Raw genomic sequence first — 23,788 nt, forward strand, 5'->3', positions numbered from 1 at the left:
TTACAATGCTGCAAGATAAGAAATTTATTTTGCTCTTCTATTAAAGGAAATAAGACAAATTCACCATCAACACCACCAAAAGATAAGTAGCACTTCCATAATTTAGAGTATAACCAAAGCACACAGGCCATAAGAAATGATATCCAAAATTTTGAGGACAGCAGCTTCCAAATGAAGATTTAATAAATAAATACCTTCAGTTGTAATGATCAGTAAAACGGAAAGATTTGGCTTCTGACATATTATATAGGTGGCACTGTAACTGTTTAGACCGCTTTGCTTCTAGTCGGAGCTGTCTAGCTCTTTCTTTGACAGCTTGTTGCTCTGCTAATTTTTCTATCTGTTTTCTTCTTAGCCATCTGTAGAGAGAGACATAATCAGATCTGGTATCAGCCTGAATATATCTTCACTCTTTACATTTATTACTATAGACAATTATAGGAAATTGGACTTCTTTATACTGAAATGCTCTGCTCAACACAAATTAGTATTAACTGAAAATTTTCATTCTTATACCAAAGGCTCACACTAGGAAAGCATGGTAACATTTACAATCAAATATTTGAATTAAGTTTGTCTTATAATGAAACTGCCAACTAAAAAACTTTTTAAAGTGATTTAGAAACTATTTTACATGTGGAATACATAGGTCATATGTAAAATGATTTTTAAATCTTTTTTAAAATATGATTTTCTAAACAACTAAGTATTTGACTGGTTCCATATAATTTATTTAGCAGTATGCAGAAATGCTGCCTTGCTATTCTTGGTAGAGAAATCATAGAATTCCTGCTTTTCAGTGAATAAAATAATTCCTCCTTAAAATAGAAAAATAAGCCTTAGAAGAAAAATATCAACATTCTAACAAATTTAAGTCTATAAAGCTTGCTTAGGTTAAATAACATTAAAAATAACTATATATATTACATCTCTGGTATGAAAGTGCATATGTGGTGTGTGCATGTGTGTATATGTTTTCAGAAATAAATCCAAACAACTATATGATTGCACTAGCATAAAAGAGACTTAAGAAACCTCTCATCCAATGTTCGGTGGTCCTGAATTGGATAGTAGTTTGAGCAAATTAAATGCAGTCCCTTAGGGGTCAACTGGGAAGGGAAAGGAAAGAAAGAGGCAAAGAAACTAAGAAAGAGGAAGATAGCAGAAAAGAAAGAAATGAACTTCAAACAGTGGACTAAATTTCCACTCCCTTTACCAAGTCTTGCTGGCAAACTTATGAAGCCAGATCTGTTTCCTCAGAATAAGCCAGGTATTACACTCTTACCCAGGCAACTGAAAGGAGACTGGGTTTGCCTTCAATTACCAAAACAGGTGTCTAAATCCCCTTTTCATCTGGTCTGTACAGATCTTCCTCCTCTTTACAGAAAAAATACTTACTGGTTAAGTGCAACTCTTTATTCAGTTTTCTGAGGACTAAGTAGGAGAAGCTGTAACCAATCTTTGGCCCACTTCTCCAAGCAATGAACAAATCAATCAATGGGAGGCTATCAAAAGTTATCACACTGGTGCCATTAAGAAATAGTTTTAGTATTAAAACATATCTTGAAAGAATGGTATAGATATTATGCAAAGTATGGAGTTAAATTTAAAACTGTGGCTTTAAAACTATAGGTATATAATGTAAGGGATTAATTTTTTTTTAAGTTTTCTTGACTATATAATTTTCTAAATTGCCCATGAGGAGGAGGGGAAACGCCCTTCCTTTGACTTACTGTTTAAAGGCCCTGTCACGGCCTTCTGTTCCTTTAAGGAAGACTAAGCACTCCTCTTGCTTTCGCAGTTCTTCTGTCTTTCTTTCTTTCAATTGTTCTTCATGCTTTTTTTTAAGCCATAATCGAAAAGCTTGCTGTGGATCTCTGTTTTCCTGCTGTTCGCAAAAGTAAGTTTTGCTTAATTTAAAGAAATGAAAACTACTTTTTAAGGCCCTGCCAATAGGACCCTGTAAGAATACATGTCCTATTCACCAGCTGTTCATAATAATACCAGTCTCATTACTTGCACTCTTAGCATCCAAACCAAATATATGACCTCTGAATCAACACTCACTGCCCTCTGGCTTCTTTCAAAAGTCTTACTGAGGTAATCAATAAATGGAGAATGTCAAGATGCAGTGATTGGCAAACTTTTCAAAACTGAGCCCTTTGACAAATAAAATAATTTTGCACACCGACACAAGCATATAAAGTCAGTATGAGTGAGGTATTGGTATCAATTACTGAAGTAAGCTCCATGGAAGCTCCAATGGAATTGAAAACCAATGACCCAACATTTGTGTTATTCAACCTTTCTTTTAAATTCTTCTTTCATTTTTAACAGCATCTGCCAAGCCCATCTCCAAAAATGCAATTATTACTATGGAGCATGGCAATGAGGATTTTCAACCATAAGAATTTTTTCATAAGGATAATTGCCATGAGGATTTTGTCATAAGAATGGGCTAGTGGGAATAGTTTATTGTATGGTTCTTCAAACTTTATGATGGATACTATCCTCAAGGAGTTTTCAAAAGCTGAAAGAGCTCTTATTTGGGAGAGTAAAGAGAGCAAAGGGAAAGATTTTGCAGCTCTTCAGCCTTGGAAAAAGCATGACTCATTATATGGATGCCTGGCTAGAATACAAAAGGAAAAGATGCATTCATTTAATCCTTTTGCTACATCTGAGTTCTGTGATAGAGAGCTCCTACACCTTGCATTTTCCTTTATCTGTAGCCTATACTGCCAAGTATGCTCCTGTCTAATTTATATAATTTATATAACCTAGAATCTTTGGTGTATAATGCAGAACTTTGTGAAGAGCTCCTATGGACCTACAAGACCATTGCTGAACACCTGAAAGTTTGAGAGTATCTGGAAATTACTAAAAAGTGTTCAATCTGCAACTATAGATTAAAAGAGTTAGGAATGCAGGGTCAGACAGGATTGATGGGTATCACTCACTGATGGGTATTCATTCAAGAGATATTTACAGAGCATGTACTACATACAGTATCTACCTATACAGAGCTACTAGGATGCATCAAAGGTGGGGGAGGGGTGGGGAAACAAGGCTCCCTTTCTCATACATTCTATACCTGCACTGTATGATACAGTAGCCACTAGTCACAAGTAACTACTTAAATAAAATTAGAGATTCAGTATCTCGGTCACATTAGCTACATTTTAAGTACTTAACAATCAAATTATGGCTAGTGGCCACTTTACTGGACAGTGTAGATACAGTGTTACCATCATCACAGAAAATTGTATTGGGCAGTGTTGTTCAAGATAAGATGAAATATAGGATTGATTGACTGTTATGTCAGGTTCAAAAGAAAAGTATGGTAAGGAAAGACAGTAATAATGGGAGATGTGAGGAGAAAGGAATAAACTCCTAGGAACATAGTATCTACCAAGGCTGAATCAGGAAGAACTGAAAATGTGAACAGGTTGATTACTAGTAATGAAACTGAATCAATAATCAAAAATCTCCCCCAAAACAAAAGTCCAAGACTAGATGGCCTCCAGAAAATCTAAAGAAGAATTAATACCGATCATTCTCAAACTCTTCCAATAAACAGGAGAGGACACTTCCAATCCATTTTAAGAGGCCTGGATTACTGTGATACCAAAGCCAGACAAAGACGATACAAGAAAACAAAATTAGAGGCTGATATGCTTGATGAATTCTTTAAATGTAAAAATACTCAACAAACTATCAGAAAAGCTAATTCAGCAGTATATTAAAAAAGATCATACATCAATGATCAAGTGGGATTTTACAGAGATGCTGCTGCTGCTGCTGCTGCTGCTAAGTTGCGTCAGTCGTGTCCGACTCTGTGCAACCCTAGAGACGGGAGCCTGAACACTGGATTGGGTGGCCATTTCCTTCTCCAATGCATGAAAGTGAAAAGTGAAAGTGAAGTCGCTCAGTCGTGTCCAACTCTTAGCCCATGGACTGCAGCCTACCAGGCTCCTCCATTCGTGGGATTTTCCAGGCAAGAGTACTGGAGTGGGCTGCCACTGCCTTCTCCAACAGAGATGCTAGGATGGTTCAAATCTACAAATCAGTGTTATACACATTAACGAAGTGAAAGATAAAAATCATATGATGATCTAAATAGATGCATAAAAAGCATTTGACAAAATATATATTTTCATGATAAAAACTCTCAAAAATTGGGTATAGAGAGAATATACCTCAATATAATGAAGACTATATATCACAAGTCCACAGCTAACATCATACTATCAGGGGCAAGACAAGAATCCCCATTCTCACTACTTTTATTCAACACATACTTGAAGATCCAGCTGGAGCAATCAGACAAGAAAAAGAAATAAAAGGCATTTGAATTAGAAAGAAAGAAGTGAAATTGCTCTATTTGCACATTACATATTATTATTATATACAAAAACCCTAGAGACTTCACCCCTCCCCACAAAAAAAAAAAAAGAATAAACCATTCAGTAAAGCTGCAGGATACAAAATCAATATATAAAAATCAACTGTGTTTCAATACACTAAAAACAAACTATCTGAAAGAGAATTAGCAAGGCCTTGTAAAATAGCATGAAAAAAGAATGAAATAGGTACCTAGGAATAAATTTAACCAAGGAGGTGAAAGACTATATGCTGAAAGCAAAAAGACATTGATGAAAGAAACTGAAGATACAAATGAATGGAAAGATACTCCATGACCATGGACTAGAAAAATTAATACTGTTAAAATGTCCATACTATCTAAAAATTGTCCATGCAATTTAAAACTCATTACATAAAAGTTCCAATGGAATTTTTCACAAAATTGAAAAAAACTCCTAAAATCTGTATAAGATCCAAACCTCCAATGTAATCCTGAGAAAGAACAACAAAGCTGGAAGCATCTCACTTCCTGATTTTTATCTATATTATAAAGCTGAAGCAATCAAATAGTATATTAATAGTACTGGCATGAGAATAGACACAGATCAATGGAAGAGAATAGAGAGCACAGAAATCAACCCATGCATATACTGTCAATTATTTTCAACAAAGAAACCAACAATAACAATGAGGAAGGAACAGTCTCTTCAATAAATGGAATTGGGAAAACTGAATTGCTACACGTAAAAACTACCTCATTTCCTTTTCTCTTAATATACTGGATAGAACTACCAGAATAAAATTATTTATTATAGAAGGGAGGCTTACCTGTCTGTCTCTGACTTTAATGGGTATACCTATAGTATTTCCTAAGATAGTATTTATCCTGTAATCCACATTTTACTAGAAAAAATTAAAAATAAATGCTAGTAAATGAGTATATACTTTTTCTATATCTTTTAATGTAGACAAATTCTTTTTATTTACCTATTTTGTACTAAATATATTAATAGATTTGTTATTATTGGTCCATAATTTCCTTCCTAAAATAAACTGTATTTGGTTATAGCATGCTATTATTTTACTATACAGTTTGAGTCAAATTTCTCAATATTTTCTCTTTTAGTTCATGGTTTCAGGTTTACTACCTGAAAAGATACTGTCCATCCCAAGATTATAAAAGCTAAATTTCTATAAATAGCATAATAAATAATGTAAAAGTACATCATTTTGTTAGTCAAGGAAAACATATTTACAGACATAATAGACAAGGATTAAAATCTGTACTGCGGGCAATCCAAGAGACCCTGGTTCAAATACTGGGTCAGAAAGACCCCTGGAGAAGGGATAGGCTATCCACTCCAGTATTCTTGGGCTTCCCTGGTGGCTCAGTTGGTAAAGAATCCACCTGCAATGCAGGAGGACCTGGATTCCATCCCTGGGTCGGGAAGATCCCCTGGAGGAGGGCATGGCAACCCACTCCAGTTTTTTTTCCTGGAGAATCCCCATGGACAGAGGAGCCTGATGGGCTAGAGTCCACGAGGTCGCAAAGAGTCGGACATGACTGAGAAACTAAGCACAAGAAAAATAAAACTAATAAAAAAGAAAAGACTACAAATAGGAAATTCACAGAAAACACATCCTCATATACACTCATATATATTAATAATTTGAAAAAAATAAGAAAATAAACTACATACAGTGTTAGACAGGATATATTAAACATTCACTCTTACATACTGCTGGAGGGACTAAAAATTAATACAAACTTTTAGGAGGCTAACTTTGCATATTTAACCACAACTTTCATTCTGGACATCCAATAAGTCATAAATTTCCGAGAAACCCTCTTATAGAATATTGATGTTCTCCTATAGAATTTACGTGTTCACAACAGCCCTGTTAATTAATAGAGAAATATTAGAATCAATCTAAATATCTACAAGTGAGGAATGGTTTAATAAGTTACATCTGAAAGTAGAATATCATGGAGCTATTTGAAAAGAGATCTAAATGCAATGATCTAAAAATACATCCTTGATGAATAAGTGAAAAAACCCAACCACGTAATACATTTTTAGCAGATAAACATGTAAATAAAAATAAAAGCTATAAGGATTTGCAGCACACTGTTAAAAGCAGTTACCACTAGGAGATGAGCCTGGAAGGGGTTAGGATTGAATTGTCAATTTTTAGTTTATATACTACTAAGTCACTTCAGTCGTGTCTGACTCTATGCGACCCCATAGACGGCAGCCCACCAGGCTCCACTCTTCGTGGGATTCTCCAGGCAAGAACACTGGAATGGGTTGCCATTTCCTTCTCCAATGCATGAAAGGGAAAAGTGAAAATGAAGCCGCTCAGTCGTGTCCGACCCTCAGCGACCCCATGGACTGCAGCCTACCAGGCTCCTCCGTCCATAGGATTTTCCAGGCAAGAGTACTGGAGTGGGGTGCCATTGCCTTCTCCTTTAGTTTATATACATTTTTTAAATAGTAGGGATATAGATGATTTTTTTTTTACTTTCTTATGGGGTTTTTGTATATTTCAAATTTTTTAAAAAATTAAATAATATGATGGCTTCGTTAGTTTTCACATAAGATTCCTATACATCTACTCTTAAGTGAGACCAATCTGTAGAGATTTTGTGTACATTGTCCTATTTAAATATCAAAGTTACATATCTTGAAAAAAATTAATTGGTAGCTTTCCTTTTTTCTGTGCTTTAACTGTTTGAATAAAATAAGAATCATTTCATTTTTACAAGGCTTCTTAGAATTTAATTATGTAATAAAGTTATCTGCATGTTGCATCTTTTGCAAGGGTAGTTCTTGGACCATTTTTTCTACTTATTCTTTAGGCTTTTAGTCTGATAGTCAGACTCCCTTCTGTAAATAAATCCAGCTTTCATATATGTATGAACTTATTCTTCATGAAGAAGGACTACTTACTCTACTGTTCATGTCTTCAATCTGCTTTGCTCGCTGAATTCTCCTCATTTCTAGGACCTGCTCTCTCTTCTTTTGCAACCATGCTTTAAATACCATGTCGTTTTCTTTTTTCTTTTCTTTTTCTTCTTCTATTTTCTTTTGATCTTCCTGGGGGAAAGAATATCCAAACACACTAATGAAAAATTAATAAAATTATATATGTTATCAAAGTAGAGAGAGATATTTTGATGTCTAACACTAGAATTCCCTCTAAAAATTTCCATCTGTAAATTGGGCCTCCCTAAAGAAAACAGGGCCTCCAATTTTCTTAGGGGAGAAAAAGGAAGACTTCAGATAAATTGCAGAGGTAAAGTCTATAATTACATAAATCTACACTATGCAACATGCTGTTCAAGAATTTCTTGGATCTCTCCTTTGCTTCCTAGTTTATTCTTGGTATTTAACTCCTCAAAAACCACAGCTATGCAAAAGACTGTCCCAAACACACACACACACACACACACACACTCTCTCTCTCTCTCTCTCTCTCTCACTCTACAAGCATGAATATGGTGTCTACAGAAGCACTATAAATGCCTTAAACATTTTTAGACTATTGTTAAATTTGTTAATTGTGACACATGACATTGTGATTACGAAACCAGTGCTATTATCATTTTCTTTTTGAAGTATACAATCATCTCTGAAGTGTACAAGTGAGCAATGATTGGTTGTCTAGGACTTGCTTTGAAAAAAACTTCCGCCAAAAAAGGAAGAGATGAAGCAAATAAGCCAAAATCTCAATGACTCTTGAATCTGGGTAATGGAGACATAAGGGTTAACTGTACCTTCATATGTGTTGGAGATTTTTTATCATAATGTTTAAAAACATTTTCAACTAGTGTATATCCATAAAGTAACATTTTTGCTATCATAAAAATATTTAAACAGTTAACTATAAGAACAAAATGAATTTCTTTAACTGAATTATTAAAGTGATGTTATAAAAGAGAGTTACTTAAACTTTAAGGGAGGTATTTACTTAAACCAATTATGAAGAGCTATAAAACAGTAACTGGGAGCAATGCAGCAAGTCTTAGTGGAAATATCACCATGGCAGAAGTTAAGAGATCTGAGTAACAATCATACTGCCATCATACTATGTTAATTCAGGCAAACCCTTTAACTCAGTATTCTCATCTATAATATGAAGTTGTATTAACAAGCTCATAAGTCTCTTTCAATTCTAAAATTTTAGCATGGAAATAAACTGAATGATAGAATCCATGCTTAAACTGTTTTCAAATAATGAATTCAGAGTTCTTTCCATGTGTTTTGACAGTATACCAAGCCCTTTTTGATCGAACAAAATGTAGAAGGAAAAATTCTATACAATTAATAGCATAAAATGTCTTTAAAAACTTGTATACCATTTTCTAAGCCCTTATAATGGAGCTTACATAATATGTGAATTTACTAAGTATTACATTTTATATTTATTTTAGCTCCCTTTTACCAAAGGATTTGGGATGCCTTGCATGAATAATTGTAGGACAATTATTTTTCCAGACAGGACATCTGGATTAAACAGATGATATTAGCCAAAGCACAGACACTGCAGCTGCCAAAGAGAACAGTGAGATGATGCACTTAGTGTAGAGAGATGGAGTAGAGCAGCCCTATTTGCCCCTAGGAAATATTTTGCAGGGCATCAAAAAGGAAAGCCTTCTCCTGAAACCAGCTGAAAATATTTTAAAGTCTTAGCACTTAATTGAGCTAGTACATAACCAAAGTGAAATTTAGTTATGAGGATCCTGACATGAGAAAGTATATCCCAAAAAAGTGTGTGACACCCATAAAAAGAGGATCAAAAGAAAAACGAACTATCCATTAGTCATACCCATTAAAGATTACCATTAGTTCATTAGTGAAAAAGACACTGACATTATATAAAACCACATATATAACTTCTACAGAAATATATACAGAAGCACACATGTAAATATGTATGTGTGTATGCAGCAAACAAGTAGTTCAGTTATTCTCAACAAATTCTTTTATATTACCATGCAGTTCTGAGTTAACAGATCCTTTTATGTACCTATTATATACCTGAACCAAGGAAGCTGAGTCTAATAAGAGTTCAGATTTCAGTAGCCAACTAAGCTAAATTTTACTTAGTATGCACCCTTTCAGATTTCCTGCCTAAAAGTGTGCTATAGGTTACAACATGTTCTTAGTAACTTCATTTCTTAATCTTTTTCTGCTAATTTGAGTTCCTGATTTAAATGCCAGAAATTTCCATTGATCATTTCCTACATAAGTGGAAAATATACCACTTCTCAACTTCTCAATGGAGAAGGCAATGGCACCCCACTCCAGTACTCTTGCCTGGAAAATCCCATGGATGGAGGAGCCTGGTGGGCTGCAGTCCATGGGGGTCACTGAGAGTCGGACACGACTGAGCGACTTCACTTTCACTTTTCACTTTCATGCATCGGAGAAGGAAATGGCAACCCACTCCAGTGTTCTTGCCTGGAGAATCCCAGGGACGGGGTATCCTGGTGGGCTGCCGTCTATGGGGTCGCACAGAGTCGGACACGACTGAAGCGACTTAGCAGCAGCAGCAACTTCTCAACATGACAGGAAAACTGGGATTTCTACTTTGCTACAAACACGTCATGGGACTTTGGTAAAGTTATTTAAATTTTCTGGACTAGTTTTTCACCTATGAAATAATCTTTAAGGTTTCTTCTTATGTTCTATTAACTGTGATTCTTTTGCCGTTAGGTATTTTCAGGTAGACATTTTATGTGGTTCAGCTTAATGCTATCTGGTATTCAGTAAAACAGAGAATCAGGGCACTGATTTATGTAGTTCAGAGAAAATTCCCATTTTAGTACTTAGAAGTTTCAATTATAAAACACTTTTATTCTCTTTAGGAGCAACCCCCCCTCAAAATAATAATTTTGGATTCTGTAGGGCATCTTGGAGACATTTCAGTTAGGTTATTAGGCTCTATTCTTAAAACGAAAATCCCTGAAATCAAGAAAATGTAGTGTTGATAACAATCTGTAAGAGGAACAGAAAAGAGTTTTATTCCAGCCACACTGAGGACTATTGCCCAGGAGACACAAATTCAAGAAGCATCTGGATTGTGTTCCACGGCATTACAAAATAGGGGAGGCATATATATAGGCAAAAAGTGCAAATCACAGAGTTGTTTGTCAGGATTAGGATTGAAGCTAGCAAAAAATAATGGTGCTTCTTAAGCAAGGATTGGCTGGTATCTGAAATGGTTAAATAACTACAAGGGGAGACCTTGAGACCATCAGGTTGAAGCTGGCAGATGGTATTTTGAAGAGGTCTGGTGATACACTTGAGTTTGACGCAGTTCAGAAAATTCAGGTTCTCGGTGATACAGGAACACATCTGAAACCATATCCACAATGGCCACCCAGCTCCATTCTGGATGCCTGAACCACAGTTTTTTATCTTTTCAGAACAAAGAACATGAAATATCAAATATGACAGGGGTACATTCCTTCAAGGTTTCAAAAGAGACAGATTAACATGTACACAGTAATTCAGTATGGCCTTGGTGTCTGGGAAGGGGCCCTCATCTTCAAAGGAGAACCAGCATGAGTGTCATGGGAAGGTGGGGAGCATTTATCCTATCTTCAAGGAGGCATTCTAAACAATCTGCTAAGTATTGTTTTTTTTTTTTTTCCCCCAATGGTGAAAGCAGAGGGGCTGTTCAAATAGCAGGCTGTCCTAGTCAGCATAAGAGGCTTCCCAGGCAGTGCACAACGTTCAAGACAAATCATGTATAAGCCAGGATTCCCCGTACCTCAATATGTGAAAATTTCTTCCATCCAGTAGTCCTGGAAGATGCATGAAATATACACACACACACATACACACACACCAGAGAATTATAATCTAATTCCTTTGTTGCCTTCTAAACCCCAACAAATTTGTGCCTTCATTTTGTCCATCTGACATCTGATTTTCTCCTATCTCATATCAAAATTGGGCTTTCCAGATAGCTCAGCTGGTAAAGAATCCACCTGCAATGCAGGAAACCCTAGTTTGGGGGTTGGGAAAATCCCCTAGAGAAGGGACAGGCTACCCACTCCAGTATTCATAGGCTTCCCTGGTGGCTCCGATGGTAAAGAATCCACCTGCAATGTGGGAGACCTGGGTTTGATTCCTGGGTTGGGAAGATGCCCTGGAGGAGGGCATGGCAACCCACACCAGTATTCTTGCCTGGAGAATCCCCATGGACAGAGGAGCCTGGCGGCCTACAGCCCAGGGGGTCACAAAGAGTCAAACACAACTGAGTGATGAAGCACAGCACAGCATATCGAGATTATTTTCAGGAGTCACTTAACTTCTCTGAGCCTCACCTTTAAAAGGAAAGGATCAGATGAAACCATCGCTGAGATCTCCTCTAGCTCTAACACAAGTCACTTATTACTATGCTTTTGTGATCTTCACAAGAAAGGACCAGGGTAATCAGGGTGCTTGTTCCGTAAATACAGATTGTTAACACTTAACCATTTAATTTAAAAACAGGAAAAAACAAGCAAGTGCATGTATCCAAACATTTGAAGAACCATGTCAATTCTTACTGAATTTATAAAACATAGAAACATATTCTACTTTCAATATAATGCCCACTTGTGCTCTCACCTCTTTCTTCAGCTTTTCTCTCTTTTGTTCTAGTCGTTTTTTCAGTTCTTTCTGTCGAGGAGAGAGACAGAATGTTGAGGTCGCTGGAGACACATCTGCAGACTGGGTCCTCTGGTTAGATTTTCCGTTCCCCTTACTTCGATCTGAGTTGACAGCAGAGCTTGGGTAAGTCTTGGGGTTGGGTGGTGGCTGAGGGATGTAAGTCAGTGGCTCTTCTGTTGATGAGGGAGCAAGAGCATGTACTTTGGCTACTGGCTCTTCTTTCTTGACTCCACTGACAGACGAATTGGGAGATCTGGGTGACAACTGCTGAGGTTCACCTTCTGTACTATTAGCATTATTAATGGGAGGCAAAACCCCCTGACTCTTAATGTCTTGTAAATTCACAAGTTCAAACTTTCCATCTCTCTCCATTAGGATTTTCCTATCCTTGTTTTCTTCACAATTTCCATCAGTAAGTGACAGGATCACATTTTCTTGTCTAAATTCATTGGAAATACATAACTGTGACAGTTTTCCAGACACATTACTTTCATTTGCAAAATAATTTTTGTAAGTATCACTGTCTTCCAGAGGAGGAACTTCTAAATCAACTAATTTGTCCTTGAATTTAAGTTTGCGTTCCCTTTTATCATTCACTGGTTCTTGATTTTGTAGAAGTCTGTTGGCTTGTATAATTTTCTCCATAATATATCTCCTTAATTCCTCATCCTCTTCCTCCTCCAGGTCTTGATGGCTTTCTAGTTTGGATTCTTGCAAAGAGTTTTCACTATCTGAATCTGATATGGGGTCCAAAGGTTGAATACTTGGTACAGAAATAAAGTCATTTCTTCTCAGCGAAACCTCATCCTTCAAAGATTTATCAGGATCAGAAAGCTGCTTGGTGTGTTCTATTTCTGTTTCATTCTCTTTTAAGTCTTGGTTAATATTCTCTTCATTCCCACAAGCCATCTAGAAAAAAGAGAGATGAGATTCATTTTCAGTAAAAATTGAGACTCTTTGTCCATTCATATGTAGACAATCCAAAATGGATGTTCATACTCATAATTTATTTTATGAATGGGAAAAGTTACATGCTTCCTGCTCATATTATCACTCATAGTTTTCTAATTCATATTTTACTTCCCCAAGGAAAAAAGCAAAAAAATTGGGGAAAAATTTAAATCTGAATTTGACGTTGCTAAGTACTAGAGTCATTACTTTTTTTAAAGATTCCATACCAATGTATAAAAATGTAACTACAAACAATACAATATTATTATCCCTCCCTCTATAAAATGTTCCTCCTTTTACATTTTCAGAAGAATATACTTTTAAATGTTTTCTCCTTGTAATATTTGTACTTTTTCAAAAAGATATCTTTCTCCCCAGGACCATTACAAGGTCACAGCCTTTGGTCAAGTCATCATTTGGAGTTTCCTATGATCTTTTCAAATTATTACTGCTGCTATTTTCTGCATGATCTATACCCAAATTCCAAGTCACTTTTTACCTCTGGATCAGATTTTCCTTCCTCAATTATCTTCAGAGGCTCCAGTAATCTATGTTAAACACCATTATATAACTTGGTCTTACTTTTTTAAAAAAATTTAATCCCACATGAACCATGAACCAGTATTTTCACAAAACCCTATTCCACATCTACTAAGTAATGGCTACTATGTCCTGCTGTCGTCAAGCCCTTTAAAATTCCCTTCCTCTTTTACTAGCTTAGTCACCAATTCTAAGAGCCTCTTCTTCCTAACCTGGACAACACTGCTGTAAGTCCAATAAGCAAATCAACGTGGCTCCTAAAATGACTACCAAGTAACTAAAATTAAACTAAGATCTCTGCAGTGTAATTGTTCTTTTTAGCCTTATTTTATTCTCTGGTTCATTTCTACAGTATCTGTTTTCAAATTCTCCTTTAGCTTTTACTTCTTTTTAAAATCCACTACAATAAAATCTTCCCCTAACCCTCACCCCTGTTTCTCTGTCATCCATTTTTTCCTACCAGCCTCAAAGGAAAAAGTGATTTTAATAATCCACTGAAATGACCAAGATTCATTAGAGCACTGTGTTTTAACCACTGCTGTATCCACAGCACCTAGAACAACCTCTGACACCATGGCCAAGTGATCATTACTTTTCAATGAATAAGCAATAAGGCAATGAATTATCATTATAATTTCTCTAATTCTTTAACCCTGTGCTGTGGATCTCATACCCTGCTAGTCATGAGACCTTGGTTCAGCATTATTGCTCTGGTATCTCTTCCTCTGGGCTTCCCTGGTGGCTCAGACGGTAAAGAATCGCCTGCAGTGTGACAGACCTGGGTTTGATCCCGGGTTGGGAAGATCCCTTGGAGAAGGGAATGGCTACCCACTCCAGTATTCTGGCCTGGAGAATTCCATGGTCAGAGGAGCCTGGCGGGCTACAGTTCATAGAGTCGCAAAGAAGAGGATACGACTGAGCGACTTTCACTTTTCTTTCATCTCTTCCTCTACTCATTCTGATTATTTTTCTGTTAAAGATGCATAAAACCACCATGTAAAAGCCATCTTAGAAAAGTCTTCACTTTTTACTCTGTTGCCTTTTCCAAATGTTATCTATCTCATCTGTCTTCTCCACTGCATAAGAAAGCAAGATAGAACCAAGAGAGTTGTGATAACAAAACCTTCAGCCTTCATCTCCTTGTAGTCTTTTCCTTAACCCTCTTCAAACTGGCTCCTGCTGTAAATACTTTGATCAACATCCCTCTCAAGTCACCTGTCTTATCCCAGTCTTGGTCCTTTTCTTCATTACTTCCCTATTTAGTGACACTAATTATATTATGTATAATAGTTATATATTTTAATAAAATTATATATAATTAGTGTCAGTAGGAGCTTCTCTGGTGGCTCAGATGGTAAAGACAATCCCCTGGAGAAGGGAATGGCTACCCACTCCAGTATCCTTGCCTGGAGAATTCCATGAACAGAGGAGTCTGGCGGGCTGCAGACACAACTGGGCGAATAACACTTTTACTTTCTTTCATTTTTCAGTGTCAATACGTATGCATATATATATATATATATACACTCATATAGTATAGATATACATACACACTGTATATAAGTAAAAAGAGACAGAACCTTCTATAATTCAGAAACTGATTCATTTTCCTAGATAGCCCTACTGCATGTCTGATAAATAGTATAGAATCATGATTAATGGATCCACTTTTTTCTACATATATTCCTGTGTCTCAGTCTTTGACCCTTTATTTTTTTCTGTATAGTTATTCCCCTAAAATTCACTCTTAACGTTTCAAATATTAGCTGAAAGACCATGTTTTTGAGGATTTGCTTTATTTTTTATGTATATTGAAAGTAAATCCCCTGATTTTACCTAAGTTCACATAAAGTAGACATTAGTTGTATTTGCTTTTTACTTCTGATGCAATAAATTGTGTTACTGAATTATATAAATTATAATTTTATTTTTAATTATAATTTTAGCTTTAAGTGCTAATTTAATCACTGTTCTCTAATTAACCCTATGCTTTATGACACAACATTTAAACTCTATATGCTTCAATTTTTTCATGTCTAAAATAGGAATAATGCTACTCGTTCTATGTATATCAAAGAAATTTTGTGAGGTTTAAATGAGATAATACATGTGAAAACAACTCAAGAACTACAAAACACTGGTTAATATGATTACTACGAATGCTGCTGGCAATTTATATGTACCTCCATTATGCTGGCACCGCTTTTTTCTTTTTCATTAATCAACCACTCCAGGTCCTTTTCAAAGTCATCTTCATATTCTCCACTGTCTTTTGAATCAGTATCTTTATTTTCATTCATTTTCTGTTTGTTAAAGAATAATGCTGTAAGATTAAAAGAGATAAGGTGTTACGTCATGTTCACTTTAGGGGCAGTATGGAGTATGAAGATTAATGCTTCTTCTTCTAAGTCACTTCAGTCGTATCTGACTCTGTGCAACCCCATAGATTGCAGCCCACCAGGCTCTGCCGTCCCTGGGATTCTCCAGGCAAGAACACTGCAGTGGGTTGCCATTTCCTTCTCCAAGATTAATGCTAAAGGTAAGCTAATTAACACATAGAAACACAAATTATGGGATGTTCAGAATAAACATATCAGTATATCCTAAAATAGAGACTTACAAAGGCCAGACATCTTCTAGGTATTTGTTCAGTTCAGTTCAGTCGCTCAGTCCTGTCCGACTCTTTGCGACCCCATGAATCGCAGCACGCCAGGCCTCCCTGTCCATCACCAACTCCCGGAGTTCACTCAGACTCACGTCCATTGAGTCAGTGATGCCATCCAGCCATCTCATTCTCTGTCGTCCCCTTCTCCTCCTGCCCCCAATCCCTCCCAGCATCAGAGTCTTTTCCAATGACTCAACACTTCGCATGAGGTGGCCAAAGTACTGGAGTTTCAGCTTTAGCATCATTCCTTCCAAAGAAATCCCAGGGCTGATCTCCTTCAGAATGGACTGGCTGGATCTCCTTGCAGTCCAAGGGACTCTCAAGAGTCTTCTCCAACACCACAGTTTAAAAGCATCAATTCTTCGGCACTCAGCTTTCTTCACAGTCCAACTCTCACATCCATACATGACCACAGGAAAAACCATAGCCTTGACTAGACGGACCTTTGTTGGCAAAGTAATGTCTCTGCTTTTGAATATGCTATCTAGGTTGGTCATAACTTTTCTTCCAAGGAGTAAGCGTCTTTTAATTTCATGGCTGCAGTCACCATCTGCAGTGATTTTGGAGCCCAAAAAAATAAAGTCTGACACTGTTTCCACTGTTTTCCCATCTATTTCCCATGAAGTGATGGGTCCAGATGCCATGATCTTCGTTTTCTAGGTATACCACTCCTAATAACCATTGCATCTCCCCCCAATTCCTGACAGCCTAATATACAAGGAGATTTAATAAGGCAGATATAAGAAGACTATCTGAGTATCAGAGAAGGATTTTCCACATCCCCTGCCAATCATTAAAACTCCTTGTCCAGGTCTGAGCCGATGAATCAGCTTTTTAGTCTTACTCACACACATTTTCTTATATTCAAATTAAAATGATTATACTAATTGTGATCCTCAGTTTCTCAATCCTTCTGGTAATTTATTCAGTGTAATTATAATTTCTGATCTGAGAGGGTTTTTTTTAACTATGTAACAATTGACTCTTAGTTATGGTAAAAGCTAATTTCCACAGAAGTCAAACTGCTGTCAAATTCTAAATAAAATATTTTTTTATATAAAAAACAAACTGTAATGCCTACTACTATCTGGAAGGCAGTGACAATAAATAAGAATGTCAGGTGAAAGTTAATAAATGTTTGTGAAAATGGTGTATAAATTTTAGTCATTTTTAAGAAAACAAACCATACAGTTATCTGAAAATTGAGGTCAGTTCCAAGCCCTAATTATTGGCCCATAATTTTTCAAATGAAAGACGCATGTCAATCTTTACCTATAACATGTCTTTGTGTGTGTGAGCATACTATATATGTATGTGAATATACATTACAATGTTAACAAACCTATTTGTTGAACACCTACAACATGTCTCTAAAAATTATAAAATATGCTCTTGAGCCCTGATACAGAAGACAAATGTAAGTCAAATACATACATTCCAAATGTAGACAAAACATAAATTGAAAATGCAGGTAAGTGGAACAAAGGTATAAAGGACTGTGGAAGGAAGAATTAAAAAGCAACTAAGTTTAAAATTGGAAATATCAAGGCAAGTTGAGATGTGTTTTGAATATTGATATGAGAGTTCATCATCTACTCCAGACAAGAGAACAGTCTGAAAAAGAACAAACATAAAAGTACATGGAATTTCCCAATATGACCTGAACATAAATGTGCCCCTGGAAAAGGTTCTAAAAGGAGACAGAAGGGGTCAGTTTGATGTCATATTATCTTTTCAAAAAGAAAAAGCTTGAGGGAAAATTGTTTATGTATATCTAATTGTCATGAAATAGCCAGAGGTAGAAATATACAGCAATAATCTGCATACTTTCTGCTACTGACTTAAAACAAAAACAAAAAGAGCAATGCTCTGTAAATACACTTAGAATTTTAGGTCCAATTTCAAAGAACTGTAGAAATATGATTCGCAGGACCCCTAACACCTGGGACCCTGTTTCTATACCTGCCTTTTCTTGCTCTAACACCAAGATTAAGTTACCTAAAAACTTGTCTGGAAGTAGAAAGTACAGATGTCAAGAACATGTGAAATCTAGGCATATTTTTAAAGATATAAAATGAGAGGTATTATGTTTGATTTGATAAATATCTACAAGCTTTTTGTGGCCATTAGCTTCACTTCTTCCAAAAAGTTTGACCAGACCACCTAACCAGGTACCAATTTTACTAAAGCAAGATTTCTATTTTTTCCATCAAATGATAATGAAAGCATGTGGGAGGCCATCTTTCCACTAGCTGTACCAGCACTAGCTAAAAGAAGAGATAAGGGTTTTCAGTACTATGTGCAATATAAGTTAAAAGAATGAGACAATTCAAAAAGACACAGGCACCCCAATGTTCACAGCAGCACTCTTTACAATAGCCAAGACATGGAAGTAACCTCAGTATCCATCAAGAGATGAATGGATAGAGAAGATGTGGTACATATATACAGTGGAATACTACTCAGCCACAAAAACTAAGAATGAAATAAAGCCATTTGCAGCAACATGGATGGATCTACAGATTATCTTACTAAGTGAAGTAAAGCAGAAAGAGAAAGAAACACCATATGATATCACCTATATGTGTAATCTAAAGTATGACACAAATGAACTTATTTACAAAACAGAAACATACTCATAGACGCAGAAAACAAACATGTGGTTTCTAAAAGGGAAAGGGGGTGGGAGATAATTAACGAAGAGTCTTGGATTAGCAGATACATACTGCTATATATAAAACAGACAAACAAGAAGGCCCTACTGCATAGCACAAAGAACTATATTCAATGTCCTGTGACAAACTAGAATGAAAAAGAATATAAATAAGTGTGTGTGTATTTATGTGTTTGTGTATGTGTGTGTGTGTGTGTGTGTGTGTGTGTGTGTATCAGCTTGCTGTAACCAGAAACTAATACAACACTGTAAATCAAGAATACTTCAATAAAATATACTTCAATTTAAAAAATTATGAGAACAAAAACATAAATGGGCTCCAAGACTGAGACTTGGCTAAAGAACAGATAACATAAAGCTCTGTATCCAGTTTTCTACAGTTTAGAGAACAAAAGAAACTGGAACACATTCAGAGGTTGGTAAACCAGGGGAAAAGGGGATAAAGGACAAGGAGAAGGGACAAAGGCAGGTTATGAGAATAAAATGCCTTAAAGTCAGATTCTGAGGACTACTTGAAAACCCTAGGAATGTCAGCCTAAAGAAGAGAAATCCCCTAAAGAAGAGTCATGACAACTGCTTTACAATATTTAAATAGTCATTCTGTGAAGAAGGGTTGGACTTGCATAATTTCAAACATTAAGACCAGTACCAAGGACTAGAAACTCAGGAGCAAATTTTGGCATAATTTACAGTTTCAAACTTGTCCTGAAGTGAGCTGCATTCTCTGTTGATCAAATGTTTATACATAGCTCTGAAGCTGATCATAGCATGTTTTAAAGGGAGACTGAAGCTTTACAAAAAGAGGTGAGCTAGATGATCCTTAAGGTTTATTTTAACCTTTATTATAACATGCAAATTAGCAAAAAACTGCCAACTTATGAAATTCAAGAGAATGTTCAAACAAATGTAGAGTACCATGGTAATGCTTAGTCTAAAATAAATGATCTCAAACTGGGGCTCTGTAATAACCTAGAGGGGTAGGAATGGGCAGGAGGTGGGAGGGAGATTTGAGAGGGAGGGGATATATGTACACCTATAGTTAATTCATACTGATGTATGACAGAAATCAAACCAATATTGTAAACCAATCATCAATGAAAAACAAATATTTTTAAAAGTCAAAAATAAAATAAATGATCATTGTCTGAATAACTAAATTCAAGACTTAAAATTCTATTTCACTTAAATGTCACCTTTACCCTGCAGAGTTCTTAATATTACTTCCCCTTAACGCTCAAGACAAAGTTAGTTTTAGGTACACTAAATATTAATTATTCAACCACATAATTATAATTTATTTCTACTGTATTAGTTGGACTGTAATTCCTTCTATTTATTTATTTTCAGCTAAAAAATAGGAAATAGACTTTCTTAAAAGAATCAAAGTAATGCTTCAATAATTCATAAATCAGAGGTTGAGAGCACTAATATTTTGAAGTGATCTGAAGAAAACAAATCAGTATTCCAGAATGAGTTTATCACTGCCTGAGCTTCCCTGGTCGCTCAGTGATAAAAGAATCCACCTGCCAATGCAGGAGACTCGGGTTTGATCCTTGGACTAGGAAGATCTGCTGGAGGAGGAAATGACAATTCATTTCAGTTTTTTCACCTGGGAAATCCTTATGGACAGAGGAGGCATGAAGGCTGTAGTCCACTGGGTTGCAAACACAACTTAGAGACTAAACAACAAGCCACAAGACAGGCTAAATCACGCAAGCTGTTGTGTTTATGTACCTAACCATTCAAAGTAAGGGTGTCATGAATGATGTAGATAGAATACACTAAAACTCACTGTAACCCAAAACACATAAATAAAACTTTTTCACAGTCACAAATGCCTTAGGATAATATGCTTCATTTTCTGATCAGAAATCTGGAAATTTATTATTTCAAGATGTTTACGTTACATAACTGTTAGATAAGAATTCTACCGAACTCAACAGTGCTTTCCCTTAGTTTTATTAAAACATTGTCTCAACTGTAAATAAATGGTTGCCTGAAAACTTTAGTAAATACATATTATTATTTACAAAGTATCTCACAACCATGTGAAAACTCAAATTCAAAACTAAAACACAGAATCATCAAAATAAATAAAAATCAAATAATTATAAATTAAACTTTTAGGTTATTATGAAATTAAACTATTATGCCGTAATTCAAAAGAAAAAAACCAGAGTTGAAGTGACTCAGGGAAGTAAATGAAGTTCATCAAACAAGAAGTGCCATTCCTTCCCTATAACTTCAAAAAAGCCATGGCTGGTTCCCAAGTAAACAAAGAACATATATCATAAACTCGCGTTACCAAGTCCCTTAAGCCTTTTTCAAATGCGTCACAGGATAATCAGTCCCCTTCACTTCTTTTAATCTTCATCCCCACGGTACTGGCCATATGGTACACAGTAAACATTCTGGAACAAAAATACATCTCACACAAACTGAATCATATTCAGTTTCATACACAAACTAACACATATTCCTTATGAGTTTCACGCATTCAATGTGTATCATCAGCAAAATTCTATATACCTGTTTTAGGCCAAAACAACCCTCTTAATAGGGAACTATTAACTATTAAGCAAGAGACAGAAATTAATTCCTTCCTCCTATGTGTCTGCTAAATCCCATGTGGGTATGTGACTGCAGATCTTTTACTGTGAGTCTAAGTCCATGTGTTAGTCGCTCAGTGGTGTCCAACTCTTGGCCACGCCATGGACTGTAGCCCTCCACGCTCCTCTGTCTGGTAGAATTCTCCAACCAAGAATAAAGCAATGAGTAGCCACTCCCTCTCCTGGGGATCTTCCCAACCCAGGGATGAAACTGGGGTCTCCTTAACTGCAGGCGGATTCTTCACCGTCTGAGCCACCAGGGAAGCCCAACTAGGTCCACAAATACACACAATTTTGATACTTTCTTTCAGGATTCAAAAACTAAATCATACTTTAATTTATTGACTCCTGTCTTACACTATTTTAAGCTCAAAATCTAAGAAAATGGGAGGAACGTCAAATAGAACTTCTTTATCATATAAAATAAGTAGTTAAGCAAAACCGAACCCATAATAACATCTTGAGGCCATATGGCCCATTCTTACTTCTACATCCTGCCAAGACTGTGATCCCATGAGTATACTTTTTAAGTCATAATAATCTGTCACATAGTATGATGATAAGTAATACTTTACAAACATCTGTGGTAATTTTCATTTCTATACAGGGTCCCAAGGTACCACCAACTAACTCAATGTCTTAGCCTCTTCATGGAAACTAACATTTCAAGAGTGACTTTTTTCTCTCCCAGGGATGAGGCGAAAGAATATGACAAAAATTAGAAATGAAGCTACCCTCCAAGGGGCTTCCCTCAAACAAAGCTAAACAAGGCGAAACTGCCAGGCTTCCGGGCCAGAGCCAAGCTCTGTGGACCCCACACTCAGAGGATGAGGCGCCAACACAAAGTCTCACTCGCTTCTCTACCCACCTTTCCTCCCAGCTGTCCCAGAATATTACCCCTTTACCCTCCCTCCCTCCGTAGATATCTCTGCATCATCCTTCCCTTAGCTCCCTCTATACCCCCTCTTGCCTGTGTAAGACGCAGCGGCTGGAGTCACAAAGATGGCCGGGGGCGTGCGCCTCTCCTCGTTTTAAGCTCTGACAATGAGGCAGGGGAAAACCCAGCACCTGAGCCGCAGCGGCCAGGACCCGGCTGCCATGGCAACGGCGCGTCTCCCTGTCCTTCATCCGGGCCTCTCAGTATGTGGGCGCAGTGGGCCTGCGCAGGCGCAAAACATAGCCGAAGAACACCTGTCTCTACAGGCGCTCCTCAAGGTGCGGGAAAACGTCGTGTGTGGCTGCGGTTTCCGGGGAAACGACCGAGAAATTCACGCCTCATCCGCAACTTTCACAGGTGTTAGTAAGAATTGGGGGAAGGTTATTCTTGGTTATGAATTTTCCTAGGTTTTAGCTGTCTCTTGAGGGGTATGTATTCTATTAAGTTCTAGAAGTATACTGCTGCTGCTGCTAAGTCGCGTCAGTCGTGTCCGACTCTGTGCCACCCCACAGACGGCAGCCCACCAGGCTTCCCCGTCCCTGGGATTCTCCAGGCAAGAACACTGGAGTGGGTTGCCATTTCCTTCTCCAGTGCATGAAAGTGAAAAGTGAAAAGTGAAGTCGCTCAGTCTTGTCCGTCTCTTAGCGACCCCATGGACTGCACCCTACCAGGCTCCTCCGTCCATGGGATTTTCCAGGCAAGAGTACTGGAGTGGGTCGCCAGTGACTCCTCCGCTAGAAGTATACTGCTGTATGTTATTTTCTTCACTGTTAATGTCCAGAAGTGGTTTCACTTGTTGATAAGCACGTTAATTAGTTACCAGTTTTTTGACCCTAAGATTCCCCATCCATTCAAAACCAAACATTTACAACTACAGATTATCATACTAAGTGAAATAAGTCAGAAAGAGAAAGGCAAATACCACGATATCACATATATGTGGGATCTAAAATATGGCGCAAATGGACATACCTATAAAACAGAAACAGACCCACAGAATTAGAGAACAGGCCCCTGGTTGGCAAGGGGGAGTGGAGTCGGGGAGGAAAGGATTGGGAGTTTAGGATTAGCAGATGTAAACTATTACATAGAGGATGGATAATAAGATCCTAATATATAGCACAGGAAACTATATTCAATTTCCTGTGATAAACCATAAGTGAAAAACAATATTCAAAACGAGTACATCCATATGTGTATTACTTTGCTGTACACAAGAGATTGGCACAACACTGTAAATCAATTATATTTCAATGAAAAATTAAAACCTCCATTGTCCAAGAGAATGGTCAGAGGAATTAGGATGTTTGTTTCCACTTTCAAGCAGGTTAAAACGGTCATCTAGAATTTTCCAGATCCTTAAACGTCCTCCTTAAAGGTCAT

General features: G+C 36.8%; 1 protein-coding gene across 4 annotated transcripts; it reads right to left on the reverse strand.

The window, feature by feature from the left end:
* Positions 1 to 22,598, reverse strand: CCDC181 (coiled-coil domain containing 181). Of its 4 annotated transcripts, none has more exons than XM_019976969.2 (6): positions 22,439 to 22,597; positions 15,704 to 15,843; positions 11,988 to 12,938; positions 7,314 to 7,460; positions 1,734 to 1,885; positions 1 to 359 (listed from the first exon to the last, which is right to left on the reverse strand). In XM_019976969.2, the coding sequence occupies exons 2-6, from the start codon at positions 15,818 to 15,820 to the stop codon at positions 197 to 199; spliced, it is 1,530 nt and encodes a 509-aa protein (XP_019832528.1). In that variant the 5' UTR covers positions 15,821 to 15,843; positions 22,439 to 22,597; the 3' UTR covers positions 1 to 196. The 4 variants fall into 4 exon arrangements, with proteins under 4 accessions (XP_019832528.1, XP_019832527.1, XP_070624222.1 ...); XM_019976968.2 differs by having other exon boundaries at positions 1,734 to 1,888; positions 22,439 to 22,595; XM_070768121.1 differs by lacking the exon at positions 22,439 to 22,597 and adding an exon at positions 21,165 to 21,352 and having other exon boundaries at positions 1,734 to 1,888.
* Between the last annotated feature and the right edge of the window lie 1,190 nt (positions 22,599 to 23,788).

Source organism: Bos indicus, chromosome 16, assembly GCF_029378745.1.
Source record: "Bos indicus isolate NIAB-ARS_2022 breed Sahiwal x Tharparkar chromosome 16, NIAB-ARS_B.indTharparkar_mat_pri_1.0, whole genome shotgun sequence".
NCBI lineage: Eukaryota > Metazoa > Chordata > Mammalia > Artiodactyla > Bovidae > Bos > Bos indicus.